General features: G+C 58.0%; 1 protein-coding gene across 1 annotated transcript; it reads right to left on the reverse strand.

Moving 5' to 3' along the window:
- Positions 1-8,486: 8,486 nt before the first annotated feature.
- SYT3 (synaptotagmin 3) lies at positions 8,487-19,729 on the reverse strand (the record flags this gene model as incomplete). Its single annotated transcript, XM_079799662.1, has 9 exons — positions 8,487-8,567; positions 9,097-9,165; positions 10,522-10,654; positions 10,736-10,907; positions 12,297-12,417; positions 14,565-14,783; positions 15,653-16,040; positions 17,054-17,576; positions 19,579-19,729. 8 exons carry the CDS (start codon positions 19,727-19,729, stop codon positions 9,100-9,102), a joined length of 1,773 nt encoding a protein of 590 aa, XP_079655788.1. The 3' UTR covers positions 8,487-8,567; positions 9,097-9,099.

Raw genomic sequence — 19,729 nt, forward strand, 5'->3', positions numbered from 1 at the left:
CATGTGCCAGGGCTGTAAAAGTTCTTCAGGGCTGAAGTACTCCAATTACGCCTCTGGCCTCTCAGCTTCCCTTCAGTTATGGATGGCCTGAGAAATCTTGTGAGACCTTTAATGCTTCTAAGACTTCAAAATCATTAAAGAGGGAGGGCTGGTCTAAATAACCTAGCCTGCCATTATCAACTTCAACTCCTCTGTCCCCGCAGCTTTGCTTCCTTTTTCTTTTTAGTGCTTGACTCTAGTTGACATTATATATTTGTCCGCCAGCTGGGCCGAAAGCTTCGCCTTGCTCACTGCGGTTTCCCCGGCACCCAGAATAGTGGCTGTGGCACGTAGTGACTACTCAACGCTTGTAGCATGAATGAGTGAGAAAAAGAGCAATTTGGCCACCTCTTTGCGCTGTGGCTTCAGTGGGCCAAAGCAAGACGACGACTGGGGGATGCAGAAACGTGGTCACAGAGCTAGAGTCTGTGTGACCTTTGAAAGCACAATCCCACATCAAGGTCACAGCTTAGCAAAGTGGCATCCAGAAGTGAGGGCGAGCCTCCCCGGTTCTCAGTGCTTCCAGGATCAGGTGTTGGGCTGGGCTGAGGTCACAGTTGGTGTGTCCCATGGGTTGGTGTGTCCCTTTCACTCTCTCTGGGACTTTACTTCCTCACCCATCTTTGCTGTTGTCTGTCATCCTTATCTTTCATCGAGTCTCAGGTGATTGTGACCCTACCATTTCCTTTCTCTTTGCTCTTGTCTCTCTAGTCATCGCGATGACTTGGTCTCTGCTTTGTGTCCCTGTCTTTCTCTGTTGTGTCTAGGTCACTTTCTCCGTCTGTCTTTTTCTTCGTCTATAACATACAATTGCAGTGGTTCTGACTCTGTCCACATCCCTTCTCCCTCGCTTTATCTCAGGATGTCTGCCAAGCCAGCTTCTATCCTGGTCACCAATCTATCTCTGCCCTCCCTCCCCTTTCTTGTCTCTGTGCCTTTTCTGTTTCTGCTCAATCACCGTGCCTTTGTCCCTCTGTCACCAGCTCCTCTGCCTTTCCTTCATCTGTCACTGTGTCATTGAATGTGAGCAGCGTTACTCCCACTCTGGTACCGTCGGCACTATTGCTGTCCCCTCTAAGCCTGTGTTTGCTGCCATCCCCACGGAATCTCTTTCCTCTGTATCCTTCGCCTCCCTCAACTCGGAACCCTCCATCTCGGTCCCCACCTCTGCCTCTGTTTCCTCTCTTTCTGTCACAGTCCCCTCTCCGCCCTCGACCCTTCTAGCTCTGTCTCCATCTCCTTTGTGGCGCTGCCTGCCACTTTCCGTTGTCCCTCTGTCCCCTCTGTCAATCGGCCCATCCTTCATCTTGTATTGTCTTATGTCTCTCACATTGTTACCTTTACCTCTGCCCCCTCTGCCTGCAGGCGTTCTCTTAGCCTCTGTCACTGTTGCTCCATCTTTGTCTCTGGAACTTTCTCCTTTATTTGTATCACTTTCCCCTGTATCACCTCTAAGTTTTCTTTCAATTTAGTTGTAATTTTGGTGTGTTTATGGGAGGAGGTAGGTACAGCATCCACCTCCTCTGCCCCCTTGCCGTCAGCACTTCCAATCTAACCGTGGGACTCTCGGTCTGATGATAGGCTCCCAGCAGAATGTTTTTTAGGCGCTTTCTTCTATTTCTCCTACATCTGTGTTCTGTCACCTGTCACTGTCCTCTGTTTTTGTCACCTGAGTCTCTGCCTTCTGTCTCTAAGACGGTCACCTTCTCTTATCTGCCACTGCCCCCCTTATCTTTCCCCTTATCACTGTCCCCTTGGTCTTTGTCCCTCTGTCACTGTCCTCTTCCTCGTCGTGACACTGTTCTGTCGCTGTCCTCTTGGTCTCTCTGCCTCCTTTCTTAGACCCTTGGACTCTGTCCAGGACTCCTGGGGTCTTTGTCTCAAGTCCCCCTCGGTCTCTGCTCCTTTCCCCTTTGCTTCTAACGATCCTCTTTGTCGGGGTCCATTCCACTCAGACACACTCCCCTCCGTTGTCTTGTCTTCTCTAACTCCGCCGTCCTCGGCTGCTGTCCTTGGTCCCCTCCGCCTTCTGTCCCCTCCATCACTATAGCAACCTCTTCTATGATGTAGATGAATAAATCCGAAAATATAGGTGAAATGGACAAACCCCTAGGAAACTATAACCTACCAAAAGTAACTTTAGAAGAAATATAGCATTTGCTTAGTCGTAAAACCATGCAAGCTAATTGAATCGGTCAGTTAAAATTAACCACAAAGAAAATTCTGGGCCCAGACATCGTCTCTGGCAAGTTCTGCTAAACATGAGGGAAGAAATAATTCCAATAGGATGCAAACTCTTCCAGGGATGAGAAGAGCGATGTCTTCAGCTCAGTGTACGAGGCGAGCCGAAATGTGAGACTGAAACCTGACAAGGAGCACAGGCAAGAAAAATCTAGGCCAATATTCATTTAAAAATACGAAATAATAAAATGGATGTAAGGGAATCCATGCTCTGTTTTTTTTCCGTAATGGCTCCTTTCAATATTAAATCCCCGCCCCCCAAATATTATGGCGGCCTATCCTCAGTTGGTCCTTGAACATGAACTTGGTCTGCCTCTTGGCTTATCCAACATTGGTTCTGGTGGTGCTCTATGCTCCGGTGGTTCTCTCCCTCGGTCCGGTCTGCGTTTCCTTCGCCGCGGGGGGTCTCGGAACCGTCTTCCCTGGGGGTTTGCCTCTGTGTGTGTGAGTGTGGGGGTGGTGGTAATGGGGGGGTCCCTGGCCCTTTGGCACTGTTTCTCCAAGCCGGGCTCTGGGTGTTTCTCTTCAGGGTCCGGTCCCTCCACAAGAATTGTACGGGGCCACCTCCTCTCCCGGCCTCTTCTGGGAACGAGGGGCCACCTCCATCCATCCGTCCGTCCGTTCGCCCGGCTGTCCCGAGTGCCTCTCGCCTCACACCTCTCCTCACGCCCTTCCCCGCCCCGCATCGCTCGCTCAGGCGGAAAACGAAGCCTGGGCGCATGCGCACCAACCGCCGCTCGGGAAATTGCGCGCGACTGGCCGGCGGGCCCGCGGGAGCTCCGGAGAACTCGCGCGCGAGCTCACGCGCTCCGCGGCTGCTCGGCAACTGGTGACGTCACGGGGGCTTGATCCCGCCCCCTTGGCTGCCTCCCGCGCGCGGTGGCTGGAGGAGGCCGCCCAGCGTGGCCAAGCACCAGGGGGCGCCCAGCTCCGGAGCTCACAGACCCCGCCAACCTTACAGAGACTCGTGTCGTCATGGCAACGCTACCCTATCTAATCGGACACCTGCGCTATTTGGTTGGATGCTCGGCGAGCCAATGCCTAGATCTGATTGGAGGCCAGAGAATGCTGATCTTCCCCGCTCGGCATCGCTCTCCGCTGGCGGGGTGTCTCCCGTCGGCACCGGCCGTGGGAAGTGACTTGAGCGGCCAGGGGGCGTGAGGAGTGTTGAACGGGGCAGCGGCATTCTGCCGGCGTCCGCTGACCACGCCGGCTCTTTCAAGTGCAGCCTCCCTTTATGCCGCGAGAGGGCGCTCCTGTGTGCGGGGCCCTAGGAAGCCTTGGTGACCGGTGACGTCACTGGCGAGCCACTCTCGATTGGCTGCATCTCTCTGCAATAGCAACATCGTAAGGAAGGCCTTAGAGAACTGTGTCACAGTGGGGACGGGAGAAGCGGTGTGCCCAGGAATAATGCATGACCTTGGTCTCCGGTACTCACATGTGCAAAGGGCATTCACCTGTATGGTCTCTTCTAGTCTCCATAATCACTGCCAGACGTGCACACTGTTATTAGGGAGGGCACCGTCTGCAGCTATGGACCCGTGTAACGGACACCTGCTGTTTGCCTCACTGACATCTGTTACCCACGATTTTTTAAAAAAACCTCATAGACTTTTTTGGGTTTACAGAAAAATCGAACGACCCAATGCGTATAATGGAACCCTGTACCCGAATCCTTCCTAGTATTAACATCTTGCATTAGTGTGGTGCATTTGTTACAATTATATGATTCCACTTACAGACCTAGAGCAGTCAAATTCATAGAGACAGAAAGGAGAATGGTGGTTGCCAGGGGCTGGGAGGAGGGGAGAATGGGGAGTTGTTGTTTAATGGGTGTAAAGTTTTCGTTTTGCAAGATGAAAGGAGTTCCAGAGATTGGTTGCACAACAATGTGCATGTATTTACCGCTACTGAACTGTACACTTAAAAAGGGTTAAGTCCGCCCTAGCCGGTTTGGCTCAGTGGATAGAGCGTCGGCCTGCGGACTCAAGGGTCCCAGGTTCGGTTCCTGTCAGGGGCATGTACCTGGGTTGCGGGCACATCCCCAGTGGGGGGGGGGGGGGGGTGCAGGAGGCAGCTGATCAATGTTTCTCTCTCATTGATGTTTCTAACTCTCTATCCCTCTCCCTTCCTCTCTGTAAAAAATCAATAAAATATATTTAAAAAAAAAAGAATTCCTCATCTCATTGTAAAAAAAAAAAAAAAAAAAAAAAAAAAAAAAGGGTTAAGCCCTAGCCGGTTTGGCTCAGCAGATAGAGTGTCAGCTTGTGGACTAAAGGATCCCAGGTTCGATACTGGGCATATGCTCGGATTGTGGGCTCCATTCCCCCCCCCCCCCAGCAAGTGGTAGCCAATCAATGATACCCTCATCATTGATGTTTCTATCTCTCTATCTCCCTTCCTCTCTGAAATCAATAAAAAATATATTTTAAAAAAAGGGTTAAGATGGTAAACTTTATGTTGTGTGTATTTTCCCACAATTCAAAAAGTTTTAACTGCACCAATTTGAAGTGTACTCTTCCATGACTTTTGACAGTTGTACACAGTGTGTGGCCACCTCCACGATCAACAGATAGAACAGGTTCATGGTCCCAAAAGTTTCCTTCATGCCTGTGTGTAATCCTCCCCACCCCCCCACCCCACTCCCTCCGCCCCAGGCAGCCCTGACCTGATCCTGTCCCTCTAGTCTACAATTTCACATAAATGGAGTAATATCATTTGTACTCTTTTGTGTCTGGCTTCTTCCATAAGATACACTGTTTTTGAGATTTACCCCTGGAGCCACGGTGATCAGTAGGTAGTTCCTTTTGTTGCTGAGTAGTATTCCATCCCATGGACATACCACCATGTTTACCCATTCCTGTTGATGGGCATTTCAGGGGCTCTTATGAACATGGTTGCTGTGAATATTTGCGTGGACATACGCTTTTCTTTCTCATGGGTAAATCTTAGGAGTGGGATTGTTGACTCCTGTGGTCAAATTTATGTTAGTGATAACCCGTTTTTCAAGGTGGATGCAGTTAAGGATCTCCAGATAAGATCAGCCTGGATTTAGAGTGGTCCCTGAGTCCAATGACTGGTGGCCTTATAGAGAAAGGTAGAAAAAAAATAAGACGTAGGAATGACTGCAACCAGCATATGCCTATTCAGGGCAAACTGGTGGTACAAATATTGTCCTGTTACATTTCCCTGCACGCAAACATCTTGCTCCCGTCTGGAACAGCTGATACTTATATATTAGGTCAGTCAATAGTAAAGCGATTACAGAGATTCCTAATGAACAAACTTACTCTAATAATAGGATAATCATTAGCAATTATAATCACCATTATTATCAATATTAACAGCTAATTTAAAAATATATGTTTTTATTGATTTCAGAGAGAGGAAGGGAGAGGGAGAGAGAGAGAAACATGATTGATGAGAGAGAATCATTGATCAGCTGCCTCCTGCATGCCCTCTACTGGGGATCAAGCCCACAACCCTGGCATGTGCCCTGACCTGGAATCGAACCATGACCGCCTGGTTCTTGGGTTGATGCTCAATCACTGAGCCATACCGGCTGGGCTTAACGGCTAATTTCTGAGTCATGTTACTGTATGCCGAATACTGTGCTAAGTGTCTCATTGCATTGTTTTATGTCATCTTCACCACATTCTTATGAAGTAGGCATTTTCTCTATGTTACAGCTAAAGAAATTGGGGCATAGCAAGGTTATAAACTTTGCCCAAACTCACAGAGCTAATATGTGGAGAGGAGGAATTTGAATCTAGACCTGACTTCAAAGCTCATTTGCATACCAGATAAACTCTTGCTGAAGATGGTGGCACCATCGAAGATTACAAAGAGTAAACTAGCACCCTACCTGAGGATATGTTTAGAGAGAGGAAGTGTGTGTGTGTGTGTGTGTGTGAGAGAGAGAGAGAGAGAGAGAGAGAGAGAGAGAGAGAGAGAGAGAAACATCGATGGGTTGCCTCTGGTAGGCGACCCAAACGGGGGCCAAACCCAAAACCTGGGTATTGTGCCCTGAGCAGGAATTGAACCTAAAACCTTTAGGTTTACGGGACAACACTCCAACCAACTGAGCCACCTGGCCAGGGCGAGTATGACATTAATTCAGAGGATAAGTTTCTTTGGCATGATGGAATGTCCATTTTCAAGATATTTATGGGGCTAAAATGAACTTGCAATTCTTTCGGATGCTAAACAGGCTGCCCGGTTTACCCTTAAGCTACACTTGACAAATGATACGATACCTTTATAGCCTTGACATTTATTCGGGTTTGAAAAGTGCAGCTTGCTCCTTGAGAAAAGAGCGTACAGTACATATCCTCCTAGTTAGGGTGCAATGAAAAAATTAGTGTTGTGTGTGCACAGAAAGAGGCAGGCAAAGGGAGATGGGAGAGAGAGGAACCCGGGAGGCAAGTCAGGCGCAAAGGTCTGGGTGATGCATCCTCAAGCCGAGGCGGCCGGAGTCCCAGGGCCTCGGACTGCAGACTCCGGCCTCCAGCGGGCCGAGAGGATCCGCTTCTGTTGTCTTCAGCCGGCCGGCGTGGCCATTTTTCACAGCCGCCCTAGCGAACGAATGCAGTGGCTGGACCATTTTTCATGGTAGACTTTTCTGAAATGGTGTTTATTGGGCAAGGGCGTGTGGATTAATGCCAAGCAGCCCAGAGCGGCGTGGGCTGGGGCATTTACTACTTTGAAGGACTGTCCCCTGTCTACGGCCATCTGATCCTGCGGGGGCTGTCAATCCAGGGGCCCTTATGTTCTCTGCTAAAGAAGATATGACTGCAGGAAATGAATTCCCAGCTGGGCAAGAAAGGATGAGATCCTGGGGGGTAAGGGAGGGGGGAAACCTGGGCCAATCCCTGGTGGGATGGTCAGGGGAGGGGAAGTCAGTCATGGCAGGGGGCGGGCCCAAGAGCAAGCTTGCTAACTGGACACAGGATTGGCCGGAAGGGGTCATCCAAGACCCAAGCGCAACCAATCAGAGACCCTGATTTTGTTTCCTCTGAAATGACCCGGTCTGAGGGTGATTGCAGCCGGCGTTGTTAATTTCCTACCTGTCCACCGGTCCCCTCTCTGTACTTCATCACTGACAAGGCCCACACCCGGATAGAGACTGGAAGGGACAGAGGCTCACTTCCCCAGACGGCTTTCCATCAAAACCCAGTTCTGGCAAACGAGAAGCAAGGAGAACTCTCTGGGGAGAAAAAAAAGACCAACACGCAGGGGAGGCCCTGTCCACAGTTCCTGTTTTCGCTGCCACCCTGTGAGAACAGAGTGTGAAGACGGCTTGTACTCAGGACGGGAAGGCAAACCGAAGCTCAGAGATGCCAACCCTGGGACTCTGTGTCTTTGAAAGATCTGTTATTTGTGCAAAAGCCGTCACTATCATTTCAGCTCTTTCCATTGGAAACGCAGCTGAAGGCATCATGACCGATGCAGCAGGATTTGCCTGGGGCTCTAAAGGGCTGCAAAGACTTGCTTGGGAACAGAGCCGACAGATAAGCAGAGTCCTTCAGCACCTGGATCGAACCGTGCCTGAAATCCTTCTGTCCGCTCAGGCTTGCCACAGACAGAGGTCTTCCATTTCTGCTGGCGGCTATGGTAGGCTGGATTGCATCATGTGCCCTATAATCTTAGTGATCCTGGCCAATGTGACATTTACAAACTAAGGCTCAGAGAGACCAAGTCAGTTGCTAAAGCGGATGGGACATTTGTCTGAACCCGGAGCCAGGATGTTCCAGCCCAGCTTCTGGGTCCCAGGGAGGACAGGAGCCCAGGTGGAGTGAGACCCACGGTGTTTATTCTGGTGTTGACAGCAGCAGCAGTGGGGGGATCGGCCAGACGCGGGGTGTGGCGCACAGAGGGGTACACTCAGGTGTGTGTGTGTCTGGGGAACACGGGGGGTTGGTCCGTTGACATTCACGGTGAGAACGAGGGTCAGGACACCAAGTCTTCAACAAACGGCAAAAGACAGAGAGACAGACGGAGGGTTTGGGGGGCTGGGGTCCCCCAGACATGCACGGCCCCTTGCCTGGAAGGGGAGCCCCAGGGAAGGACAGACAGACACAGTGGAGACTGAACGCCCCCGCCCTGAAACAGGGAGCTGGGCCCCTGGCCTCCCGCCCTCCCGCCTCCGGGGGAGAAGGATGGGCGGGCCCAGGGCCGCCCGCACCACGCAGCTCGGACGTTATGGCTTTGAGGAGATGAGTTCATGGTCCGGGCAGGAAGGAATGGGGTCCTGAGGGGCCTGGTCCGATCCCGGGCTTAGGCCAGACCTGCAGGACGGGCAGGGAGATGTCAGTGATGGCAGAGAGCGGGCCCTGACCTGCCGTGGCTCCATCATACCCCAGGGACCAGGAATGCGGGCCCCCACCCTGCCTCCCTCAGACCCAGGAGCCCAGGCCCCAGCCCCTCCTCCCTCAGACCCAGGAGCCCATGCCCCCAGCCCCTCCTCCCTCAGACCCAGGAGCCCAGGCCCCCAACCCCTCCTCCCTCAGACCCAGGAGTCCAGGCCCCCAGCCCCTCCTCCCTCAGACCCAGGAGTCCAGGCCCCCAGCCCCTCCTCCCTCAGACCCAGGGGTCCAGGCCCCCAACCCCTCCTCCCTCAGACCCAGGAGTCCAGGCCCCCAGCCCCTCCTCCCTCAGACCCAGGGGTCCAGGCCCCCAGCCCCTCCTCCCTCAGACCCAGGAGCCCAGGCCCCCGGCCCCTCCTCCCTCAGACCCAGGAGCCCAGGCCCCCAGCCCCTCCTCCCTCAGACTCAGAAGTGTGGACCCTAAGTCCCCCCTCTCCTCTGGGTTCCTTACCCCTCACTCTGAATTCTCTTTCTCTGACAATCCTTTGCCGCCTTTTGTGAAGCTGGTCAAAGTCTTTTCCTGAAATGGAAAACTCCGGAGGTTCAGGAGGGAGGGGCAGAGCAAAGCAGTCACTAATCATCAACGGGATAAGACCGTCCTGCCCTCCTCAGTCACAGTGCTCTCACTCGGCTCTGAAGAGATGGGGCAAGTGGAACGACAGCCCTATTTTACAGACGGGGAAACTGAGGCACAAAGATAAAGGCACTGGCCCGGCCCGCATGGCTCAGTGGTTGGATGTCGACCTATGAACCAGGAGGTCACGGTTCAATTCCCAGTCAGGGCGCATGCCCAGGTTGCGGGCTCCATCCCCAGTGTGAGGCCTGCAGGAGGCGGCCGATCCATGATTCTCTCTCATCACTGATGTTTCTCTCCCTCCCTCTCCCCCTTCCTCTCTCTGAAATCAACAAAAACGTATTTTAAACAAGAAAAGATAAAGTCCCTGGAAATGGGAGGAGCGATGAGGCCACAGGGGTGAGTGGGGCAGCCTGTGCAGGACCTCAGGGGGGCGGGGACTCTGTCCTGGGGGCGCTGGGGAGCCCAGGGAGGGCTGTGAGGAGAGAGGGGGCAGGGTCAGCTCTGGGGCGAGAAAGACCTTCTGGGGCCACACAGAACTATCGGCTGGAAGTCAGGGGCAAGCCTTCTCCCTGGGCCCCCAGCGCGGCCAGGGCAATGGCTATTTCTTCTTTAAATATATCTTATTGATGTTTTACAGAGAGGAAGGGAGAGGGATAGAGCGTTAGAAACATCGATGAGAGAGAAACATCGATCAGCTGCCTCCTGCACACCTCCTACTGGGGATGTGCCCGCAACCAAGGTACATGCCCTTGACCGGAATCGAACCTGGGACCTTTCAGTCCGCAGGCCGACGCTCTATCCACTGAGCCAAACCGGTCAGGGCCACACCTGGCTTTTCAAAAAAAACCCAAGCCTTCCCTGGCTGGCTTGGCTCAGTGGACGGAACGTCAGCCTGCAGACTGGAGGGCCCCGGGTTCTTTCTCATCATTAATGTTTCTCTCTCTCTCTCCCTCTCTGAAATTAAAACAAACAAACAAACAAAAAACAAACAAACAAACTAGCCAGGCGCCATGCTGTCCTGTGGTTTCCCCTTTACTGCGGACCGAGCATCAGAAATGAGAGCCTTGCTAAGGGGCGGGCACTTGTCCTGCAGGGACCCGCCGACCTTCACTCCTGTGCTAACGGAGATGCTAGTGAGGAAACTGAGGCACAGAGAGGGTCAGTGACTGCTTGTGAGTCACACAGCGAAGGCTGATAGAGCGGGACTGGAACCTGGGTCTCTGCCTCCAAAAAGACATCAGGGCAATGAAGGGGCCAGGGCGGGGGGGGGGGGGGGGGGGGGGGGTGGCGCCCACTCACCTCCACCAGCTGATGCCAGTGCTCCACGGGCTTGCGGGGGTTGGCCAGCATCTCTGCCCAGTGCTCGCGGCCGTGGGGGTCGGCAGCGTCGGGGCCCACGCGGCACACGCCGATGACCTCGTTGTGGCCGATGCTGGGGGTGGGGGTGGGGGGGCCGTGAGCATCCAGGGAGGGAGGGCGAGCCCGGCCCCGCGCCCCGCGCCCCGCCCCTCACCAGTCGTAGTCCACCACTGCGATGCTGAGCCCCACGTTCTCCACGCTCTCGGGGGCCACGTCGAACACCAGCGCCTCGTTGTAGGTGGGGTTCAGCGTATTCTTCTTGATGGAGGTTTTCCGCTTCTTCAGGCGCCGCCCCTCGCTGATCAGAGAGGCCTTCACGTAGGGGTCTGGGGGTGGGCGTGGAGAGCGCTGAACCCCCACTTCCTCTCTGAGACCCCTCCCTCCCAAGGGTCTGGGTCCCCAGCCTTTCCTCCCCCAGCCTCTCCTCCTCCCTCAGACCCAGGGGTCCAGGCCCCCAGCCCCTCCTCCCTCAGACCCAGGAGTCCAGGCCCCCAGCCCCTCCTCCCTCAGACCCAGGAGTCCAGGCCCCCAGCCCCTCCTCCCTCAGACCCAGGAGTCCAGGCCCCCAGCCCCTCCTCCCTCAGACCCAGGAGTCCAGGCCCCCAGCCCCTCCTCCCTCAGACCCAGGAGTCCAGGCCCCCAGCCCCCTCCTCCCTCAGACCCAGGAGCCCAGGCCCCCAGCCCCTCCTCCCTCAGACCCAGGAGTCCAGGCCCCCAGCCCCTCCTCCCTCAGACCCAGGAGTCCATGCCCCCGGCCCCTCCTCCCTCAGACCCAGGAGTCCAGGCCCCCAGTCCCTCCTCCCTCAGACCCAGGAGTCCAGGCCCCCAGCCCCTCCTCCCTCAGATCCAGGAGTCCAGGCCCCCAGCCCCTCCTCCCTCAGACCCAGGAGTCCAGGCCCCCAGCCCCTCCTCCCTCAGACCCAGGAGTCCAGGCCCCCAGCCCCTCCTCCCTCAGACCCAGGAGTCCAGGCCCCCAGCCCCCTCCTCCCTCAGACCCAGGAGCCCAGGCCCCCAGCCCCTCCTCCCTCAGACCCAGGAGTCCAGGCCCCCAGCCCCTCCTCCCTCAGACCCAGGAGTCCATGCCCCCGGCCCCTCCTCCCTCAGACCCAGGAGTCCAGGCCCCCAGCCCTCCTCCCTCAGACCCAGGGGTCCAGGCCCCCAGCCCCTCCTCCCTCAGACCCAGGAGTCCAGGCCCCCAGCCCCCTACTCACTCAGACACAGGAATCCAGGCCCCCAGCCCCTCCTCCCTCAGACCCAGGGGTCCAGGCCCCCAGCCCCTCCTCCCTCAGACCCAGGGGTCCAGGCCCCCAGCCCCTCCTCCCTCAGACCCAGGAGTCCAGGCCCCCAGCCCTCCTCCCTCAGACCCAGGAGTCCAGGCCCCCAGCCCCTCCTCCCTCAGACCCAGGAGTCCAGGCCCCCAGCCTCCTCCCTCAGACCCAGGAATCCAGGCCCCCAGCCCCTCCTTCCTCAGACCCAGGGGTCCAGGCCCCCAGCCCCTCCTCCCTCAGACCCAGGAGTCCAGGCCCCCAGCCCCTCCTCCCTCAGACCCAGGGGTCCAGGCCCCCAGCCCCTCTTCCCTCAGACCCAGGGGTCCAGCCCCCAGCCCCTCCTCCCTCAGACCCGGGAGTCCAGGCCCCCAGCCCCTCCTCCCTCAGACCCAGGGGTCCAGGCCCCCAGCCCCTCCTCCCTCAGACCCAGGCCCCCTCAGAACCTACCCGAGAAGCCGGTGAGGTCCATGGCTTTGAGGTTAGAGGCTTTGATGATGGTCACGGTGAGGCGGCCGGCCGTGGGGAGGTAGCAGAGTGAGAAGTTGAGCTCCCCAAGATCCGCCTTTTCCTACAGGGGGGCAACGGGGTTTAGCGCCCCCACCTCCGTCTCCCCAACTCTTGGCCCCCCCCAGCCTCCAGCGCTCTCCTCCCTGGTGTCCATCAACTTCATCTGACTCTGGGCCCAACCTGGTGACCCCACGCAGCTGCCCGCCACGGTCAACGCGGGTTTGTGTGCGGGCGGATGGGAAGAGGCAGGAGTGGGGCCAGCGCGGGAGGGACACAGAGCGGAGGCCACAGTGAGAGAGACCGAAGCACCGAGAGCTGCAGCGGACCCAGCGGGCTCTCCGGTAAGAGAAACAGAGACCCAGGCCCGGGGGGACCCAGCGCGAGGGCCAGGGACCCAGACAGAGCGCGGCCGAGAAGACCCAGGCCGAGGAGCCAGGCCGAGGGAGGCAGGAGACATGCCCCGCCCAGAGGGAGGCTCCAGGGGACAGACCCTCCCACGCGGACCCGCAGACTCAGGGCAGCGGCCAGAGCTGGCCGGGCCCACACCCCGCCTGCCTGCCTTCTTCTGGGCGCCCGGCCTCCCAACCACACCGACCTGGGCCTCGGCCCCTGGGCTCCCCACTCGCCCCCCTCCAGGCCCCGCCCCAGGCTGTTCTCTCCTCTCACTCTCCAAGCTCAGCTGTCACCCCCTCCCTCGAGCTCCCAGAGCCCAGGCAGCCCTGAGCAGACCCCCCTCCTGTCCCTCACGCTGGCCCCCGACAGTGGACTCTGGGGTGCCCGGCTCCTGGTCCTGCAGAAAGAGCCCAGTTGTTGGAGGAATGAATGAACACGTGAATGAGCACAGACCCTGAGTGACAGAGCGGGAGAGAAAACGAGAATGACAGACACAGGAGGCAAAGATGGATGGGGGGGAGGGCCTCGGGGTGGGGTTAGGACGGGGCGGGGGGGGGGGGTGAGAGCGGGACAGATGGGGGCCTTGGGGAGGGACCCTGGAATCAGGCACTTGGTTCTCAGAGGCTGGGCTTGGACTGAGCGAGCAGACCACAAAGAGCCCCATGAGGGGACGGCAGGCAGAGCCACAGGCACCCCATTCGACTACGTCATTGTACATACGGGGAAACTGAGGCCCAGAGGAAGCAAGGACCCCGAGCATGGCCATCATGTGGGCAGCAGCCCTCTCCCCTCTCCTGGTGTGAGGACAAGGCTCACCCCCCACCCACCCCAGATGGGCAGCGTGGAATGTGGGGAACCCCTAGATTGGGATGGAGAGGACCGAGGCTCCGAGGAGGAAGGGATCAGGAGACCCAGGAAGGACTAGGAGGGGGCGGGGGAGGGGCGGGCATACAGGAGAATGAGGTTCCAAAAGCGGAGGGTCAGGAGACATGAGGAAGGGGGTCAGTGAGGGGCGGTGGGTCCTACAATCTGAAGGCTGGGGGCCTGGGGGTGTCAGGGTGTTAGGATCCCAGGCCGTCTAAGGCCTGGGGGACAGGCCGTTAGGACTCGGGTGGAGACTCCGAAGGAACCAGATTCGATTAAATGAGAGAGTTTGGAGGTCAAGGGCTGGAGGGGTAATGTGTTCAGAGATCCGAAGGGTTTCGGACTCAGGAAGTCAGGAGACGGGAAGGGGAAGGAAGCGGGAAGAACAGGAGCCGGCCTGGTGGCCTGGCTCCGTGGCTGAGCATCCACCCAGGAACCAGGAGGTCAGGGTTCGACGGCCGGTAGGGCCCTGTGCCTGGGGTGTGGCTCGATCCCCAGCAAGAAGCAGCTGATCAGTGATTCTCTCTCACCATTGATGTTTCCCTCTCCCTCTCCCTTCCTCTCTGGCTGAAATCCATAAAAACATTTTGTTTTTAAAGGAAAGAAAAAGAAAAGCCAGAACTCCGGCTTCAGGAAGTGGGCGGGTCAGGAATCTGAGGTCAGAGGTCACGGGTTGAAGTGTGGATGAAGCTGCCTGGGGGGTACCTGGGCATCTATGACCATGTTCTCGACTGTTACCATCAGAGGTCCAGGGGGGTCGGAATTTGAGAGACCGGGGCCCAGGCCAGGTGTTCCTATTTGGTAAGTGAGGCGGGCCGGGGGCCATTTGTCGTGTGTGCTGGCGAGCTTTTGCAATAAAATAAAACGTAAGAGAAAACTCCGGGGCCAGGAAGTTAGAAGGTGATGAGGTCAAGGGCCAGGAGGGGGCGGAGGGGCGGCGAGGCCACTGACCGAGCCGCCCTCCACGATGTCCCGCCACAGCGGGCGGTCCGGGGGCTGCTCCGCCAGCTCCAGCAGGTTGTCCAGCACCACCTGGCCGATGAGGTCGTGCCGGGAGAAGCGGTCGAAGTCATAGACGCTGAAGTGCAGCTTGCGCTGGGCCAGCTCCGCCAGGGGCACCGCGAACTGGAACGTCTCATTGAACACGGGGTTCAGGGTCTTCCTGTGCACCTGGGGGGGGGGCGGGGGGGCGCAGACACCATGCCTACCAGCCCTTCCGCCCCAGACGTAGGCCCCACCCCCCAGGCCTCCAGCCCCTCCTCCCTCAGACCCAGGGGTCCAGGCCCCCAGCCCTCCTCCCTCAGACCCAGGAGACCAGGCCCCCAGCCCCCCAGCCCCTCCTCCCTCAGACCCAGGAGTCCAGGCCCCCAGCCCCCCAGCCCCTCCTCCCTCAGACCCAGGAGTCCAGCCCCCCAGCCCCTCCTCCCTCAGACCCAGGAGTCCAGGCCCCCAGCCCCTCCTCCCTCAGACCCAGGAGTCCAGCCCCCCAGCCCCTCCTCCCTCAGATCCAGGAGTCCAGGCCCCCAGCCCCCCAGCCCCCCAGCCCCTCCTCCCTCAGACCCAGGAGTCCAGCCCCCCAGCCCCCCAGCCCCTCCTCCCTCAGACCCAGGAGTCCATACTCCCAGCCCCTCCTCCCTCAGACCCAGGAGCCCAGCCCCCCAGCCCCTCCTCCCTCAGACCCAGGAGTCCAGCCCCCCAGCCCCTCCTCCCTCAGACCCAGGAGTCCATACTCCCAGCCCCTCCTCCCTCAGACCCAGGAGCCCAGCCCCCCAGCCCCTCCTCCCTCAGACCCAGGAGCCCAGCCCCCCAGCCCCTCCTCCCTCAGACCCAGGAGTCCAGCCCCCCAGCCCCCCAGCCCCTCCTCCCTCAGACCCAGGAGTCCATACTCCCAGCCCCTCCTCCCTCAGACCCAGGAGCCCAGGCCCCCAGCCCCTCCTCCCTCAGACCCAGGAGCCCAGCCCCCCAGCCCCTCCTCCCTCAGACCCAGGAGTCCAGCCCCCCAGCCCCCCTCAGTGGGCCCAGGCGCCGCCCGCCCGGACCTTGGTCTGGAATTTCCTCTTGCGGTCCGGCAGCAGGTAGATCTTGACGTAGGGGTCCGAGAAGCCGTTGGAGTCCTTGGCCGGGAGGTCCAGGGCCTGCAGGATCCGCACCACCAGCTGGTCGGAGCCGTAGAGGTAGCGCAGGGCGAAGCTGATGCGGCCGCAGGGCGCTCCCGCACCCGCCTCCCCGGAGCCCAGGGCCCCGCCGCCGCGCCAGCTGCCGGGGCCGGTCCCCTGGTACAGCTCCGGCTTGATCTGTCCGATGAGCTTGGCCTTTTCTTCGCCGCCTGGCAGGGGCAAGGGCAGGGCGGGCGGCCGCTCCTCACCGCCCGGGTCTGGCTGGGTGGTCAGGGTCTGCTGGGTGAGGGGCCGAGGCAGGGCTGGGTACCTGCGGGGGGGGGGGGGGGAACCAAGGGGTGGTGGGTGGCTCTGATCCTTGCATCTGAAGATCTGGGAGACCCCTCCCTGCCTCCTCCCCAAACCCCACAGCTAGGGGGCCGCAAATCCCCACCTCTGCTCACCGTGACCTGGAGCTAACCACTGGCACGCTCTGAGCCTCAATTTCCCCATCGGTACTGGGGAGGGGGTTACGCCTTCTCTAAGCTGGCTCCAGCCCAGACCTGCTGGGGCAACAGCCTCCAGAACCTCAAGCTGGTGACTCCGAATAACTTTCCCATGGGCCCCTGGGGCTGCACAGGGCCAGACCCCCCTCAACCCCACTCTGCCCTTCTCCCTACCCTGTCTTTCCTTTTTGTCAAAAGAAGAAAATGACAGGTCAATATCCTCGATGTTCATAGATGCAAAAATTGGCAAACCAGATTCAACGTGCGTTAGAAGGATCATCCACCATGACCAAGTGGGATTCACCCCAGGGAGGCAAGGATGCTTCAACATCCGTAACTCAATCAACGTGACATTTCACTGCCTCACTGCAGCACTGGCCTGGCTGGCCAGACTGGACCGAGACAGCCCAATGGGGGGCCCACTTCCCCTGGACTGTGGATGACATGAGGGCAGGGCTTGTCTGCCTGCTCACCTCTCTGTTTCCAACACTCAGGCCTGTGGACTGCCTTGTGGGTGCGGGGGAGAGGCGGGGGGAGATGTCCTAACCCTCATTCTTTCCACCTGCCTAGTGTCCTGCCCCCATCCTCCTTCTTCCTCTGGCTCCATGAGTGCAGACCTCCAGCCCCCTTCTCCCTTAGGTCCAAGGACTCTAGGCTCCTCCCCCTCCTCTCCCAGACCCAGGAGTCTGGGCCCCCAGCCTCCTTTATCCCCAGGATCCAGGAGTCCACACCCCACACCCCTTCCTCCCCCAGGGCTCAGGAGAGCCATAGACGGGAAACAGACACAGAAGAGGAGCAGACGTTCAGAGTGAACCCCCAGCCCATCAACCCGTCTCACCTGGTGGTGGGTGCTAGGCTTGTGACCTGCTGATGTGACTGGGCACTGGGCAAACCGCCACCACTAGGGGGCAGCAGGAGCAGCCCAGAGCCTGCCCCACCTTCTGAGGGCAGCTCCGGCGAGGTCTGGCTGGGTTTGACCCCAGCAGCCACGGCAGCGGCGGCGGCCTCTGGATAGGAGTCCATGTCCAGGTAGGAGGGATCAGGGGTGTCAGAGCCCCCCAGGCTGCCTGGCTCCAGCAGCTCCGCGAAGGGCGGGTGGTGGGCGGTGTGGGCATGGTGGTGTGGGCCCCCCAGCAGAGGGTGGCCCCCCAGGCCAGCCCCCAGGTGGTGCCCGCTGCCGCCTACCAGGCCTGCCAGCCCGACCCCAGGGCCGAGCTCTTTGCGCAGGGGGCCACCGCCCACTGCCGAGCCCTTGTCCCGCCAGGGCACCCAGCACAGCTTCCAGGACACGAAGAGGGAGACGCCCAGGAGGACGATGCCACAGAACGTCACGATGACGGACAGCAGGCTCACAGAGATGTCTAGAGAGAGCGGGCACAGAGGTCAGGGGTCAGGGCGGGGAGGTCACAATTTATCTTCCCACTGCTGTCCCCGAAGAGCTAAGCTTCAAAAAATAATTAAAAAGTAATTGTTTAGTATTAGCCATGCATTGTCCTAAGCCAGTGGTCGGCAAACTCAATAGTCAACGGAGCCAAATATCAACAGGACAACGACTGAAATTTCTTTGGAGAGCCGAAAACCGACTTCTGCGCATGGGCCACGAAGTTTCCATCGCACTGTACATGCGCGCTCGCACGTGGTATTTTGTGGAAGAGCCACACTCAAGGGGCCAAAGAGCTGCATGTGGCTCGCGAGCTGCAGTTTGCCGACCACTGTCCTAAGCAATTTACATATATTATTTATTTTAAACTCCATGACCCTATAAGGTGGGTATTTTATTTTTTTTTTTTTGGCAGGGTGGATATTTTATATACCCATTTTAAAGATGAGGAAACTGAGGCACAGAGAGGCTGAGTGACTTGTAGAAGGCTGCACAGGAAGTAAACGACAGGTCTGGGATTTGAACTCAGCCGTCTGTCTCCAGACTTTGTTCTCTTTACCGCTAGCACACGGTGCCTCTCTGTAAGAGGGGACACCCCCAGAAATAGGACCAAAATCCCCCCAAATGCTCAGAGACGATCAAAGAGAAAAAGAGTGCATGGCACAGTCAGGCAGGTCAGGGGTCACCCCCAGCTTGCTGTGTGGCCTTGAGAAGCTGTCTTAACCACTCTGAGCCTGTGTTCCCCATTTGCCGGAGAGGAGAGAATCGGTCCTGCGTGGAGCCCCTTTTCTGAGTTCTGTGGGTCCTTCTAGGAAGTCACTGAACCTGAGGCTGGTCTTGACTTCCCGGGTCATGTTCTGGCTGTTCCGCCTACGGCTGTGGGACGCTGAGCAAGTCGCCGCAGCCCTCGGGCCTCGCCCCTCAGTGCCATGCCCTGGCCGTTCTGCCTGGCGCTCAGCAAGCATGGCCGCCGCTCAGCCTCCGGGACATGTTTCCCCAGGCCCCTCATCCAGCCCGTGGCACTCACAGCATGTCCTCGCTCTGAGGACCCCGCTGCCTTGGAGCTGGGTGACCTGGGGCAAGTCAGTTCATCCTTCTGAGCCTCAGTTTCCCTCACTGAAAATGGGGATCATGCACTGGGTGGCCAGATTATTATGATCTCTGAACGCATAATAATCTGGCCACTCAGTGTATATCCTATATAATAAAAGGCTAATATGCAAATTGTCCCCTCGACCAGGAGTTCGACCAGCAGGCAGGCTGGCCAACTGCCCATGTGCCCTCCCCCTGGCCAGGCTGGCTAGACCCCACCCATGCACGAATTCATGCACCAGGCCTCTAAAATACACACACACACACACACACAAACACACACACACTGAGTGGCCAGATTATTATGCGTCCAGAGATCATAATAATCTGGCCACTCAGTGTATGTACCACCAAGGGTCACTGGGAGTCGTCGATGAGACAGGCCAAGGACCTCGCGGGCGGGCTGCCTGCTACCCAGTTGGTGCTTAATAAGAACATCCCAACATTTACTAAATGACCACTGTGTGCCCAGCTTGGCCAAACTCTTCAGATGAGTCACTTGCGTCTCTCATCTGCCCCACGAGGTAGTCACTTTCACTGTCTCCATTGTCCAGGTGAGGAAACTGAGGCACAGACAAGTCACTCGCCTAAAGCCATCCGGTTAGCACTGGGAGAGGTGGGATTTGAACCCAGGCAAGCACAAAGGTAACTGTAGGGGATATATGGCAGCACTATGGGGTCGGGGGGCGCCTACGGCAAAACTCCACAAGGTCAGGGGTCAAATGGACCACACAGCTCCTTCTCCTTAGATCAGAGTTTTGGGGGACCAGCAGCGGACAGGATGGAGGCAGGACGCTAAGCGGAATCAGCCCCACAGGGAGGAGAAAGCTGCGCGGGTCTGCGGAGGCGGAAGCGGAGGGAGGGGCTGGCGAGGCAGCTGGGGTGCTGACCTGCATCGGGTCCCCGGGGATAGCCCCGGATTCGCAGGTCGTTGAACTCCTGGCACCTGTCGCTGGTGTCGGCATCTCGGACCCGGGCACAGAGGTCTGAGACCAGGATGAGTGCCCGTCGGCAGAGGTCATCTTCGTAGTCTCCTGACAT

Source organism: Cnephaeus nilssonii (genome assembly GCF_951640355.1).
Source record: "Cnephaeus nilssonii genome assembly, chromosome: 20".
In the NCBI taxonomy this organism is placed as follows: domain Eukaryota; kingdom Metazoa; phylum Chordata; class Mammalia; order Chiroptera; family Vespertilionidae; genus Cnephaeus; species Cnephaeus nilssonii.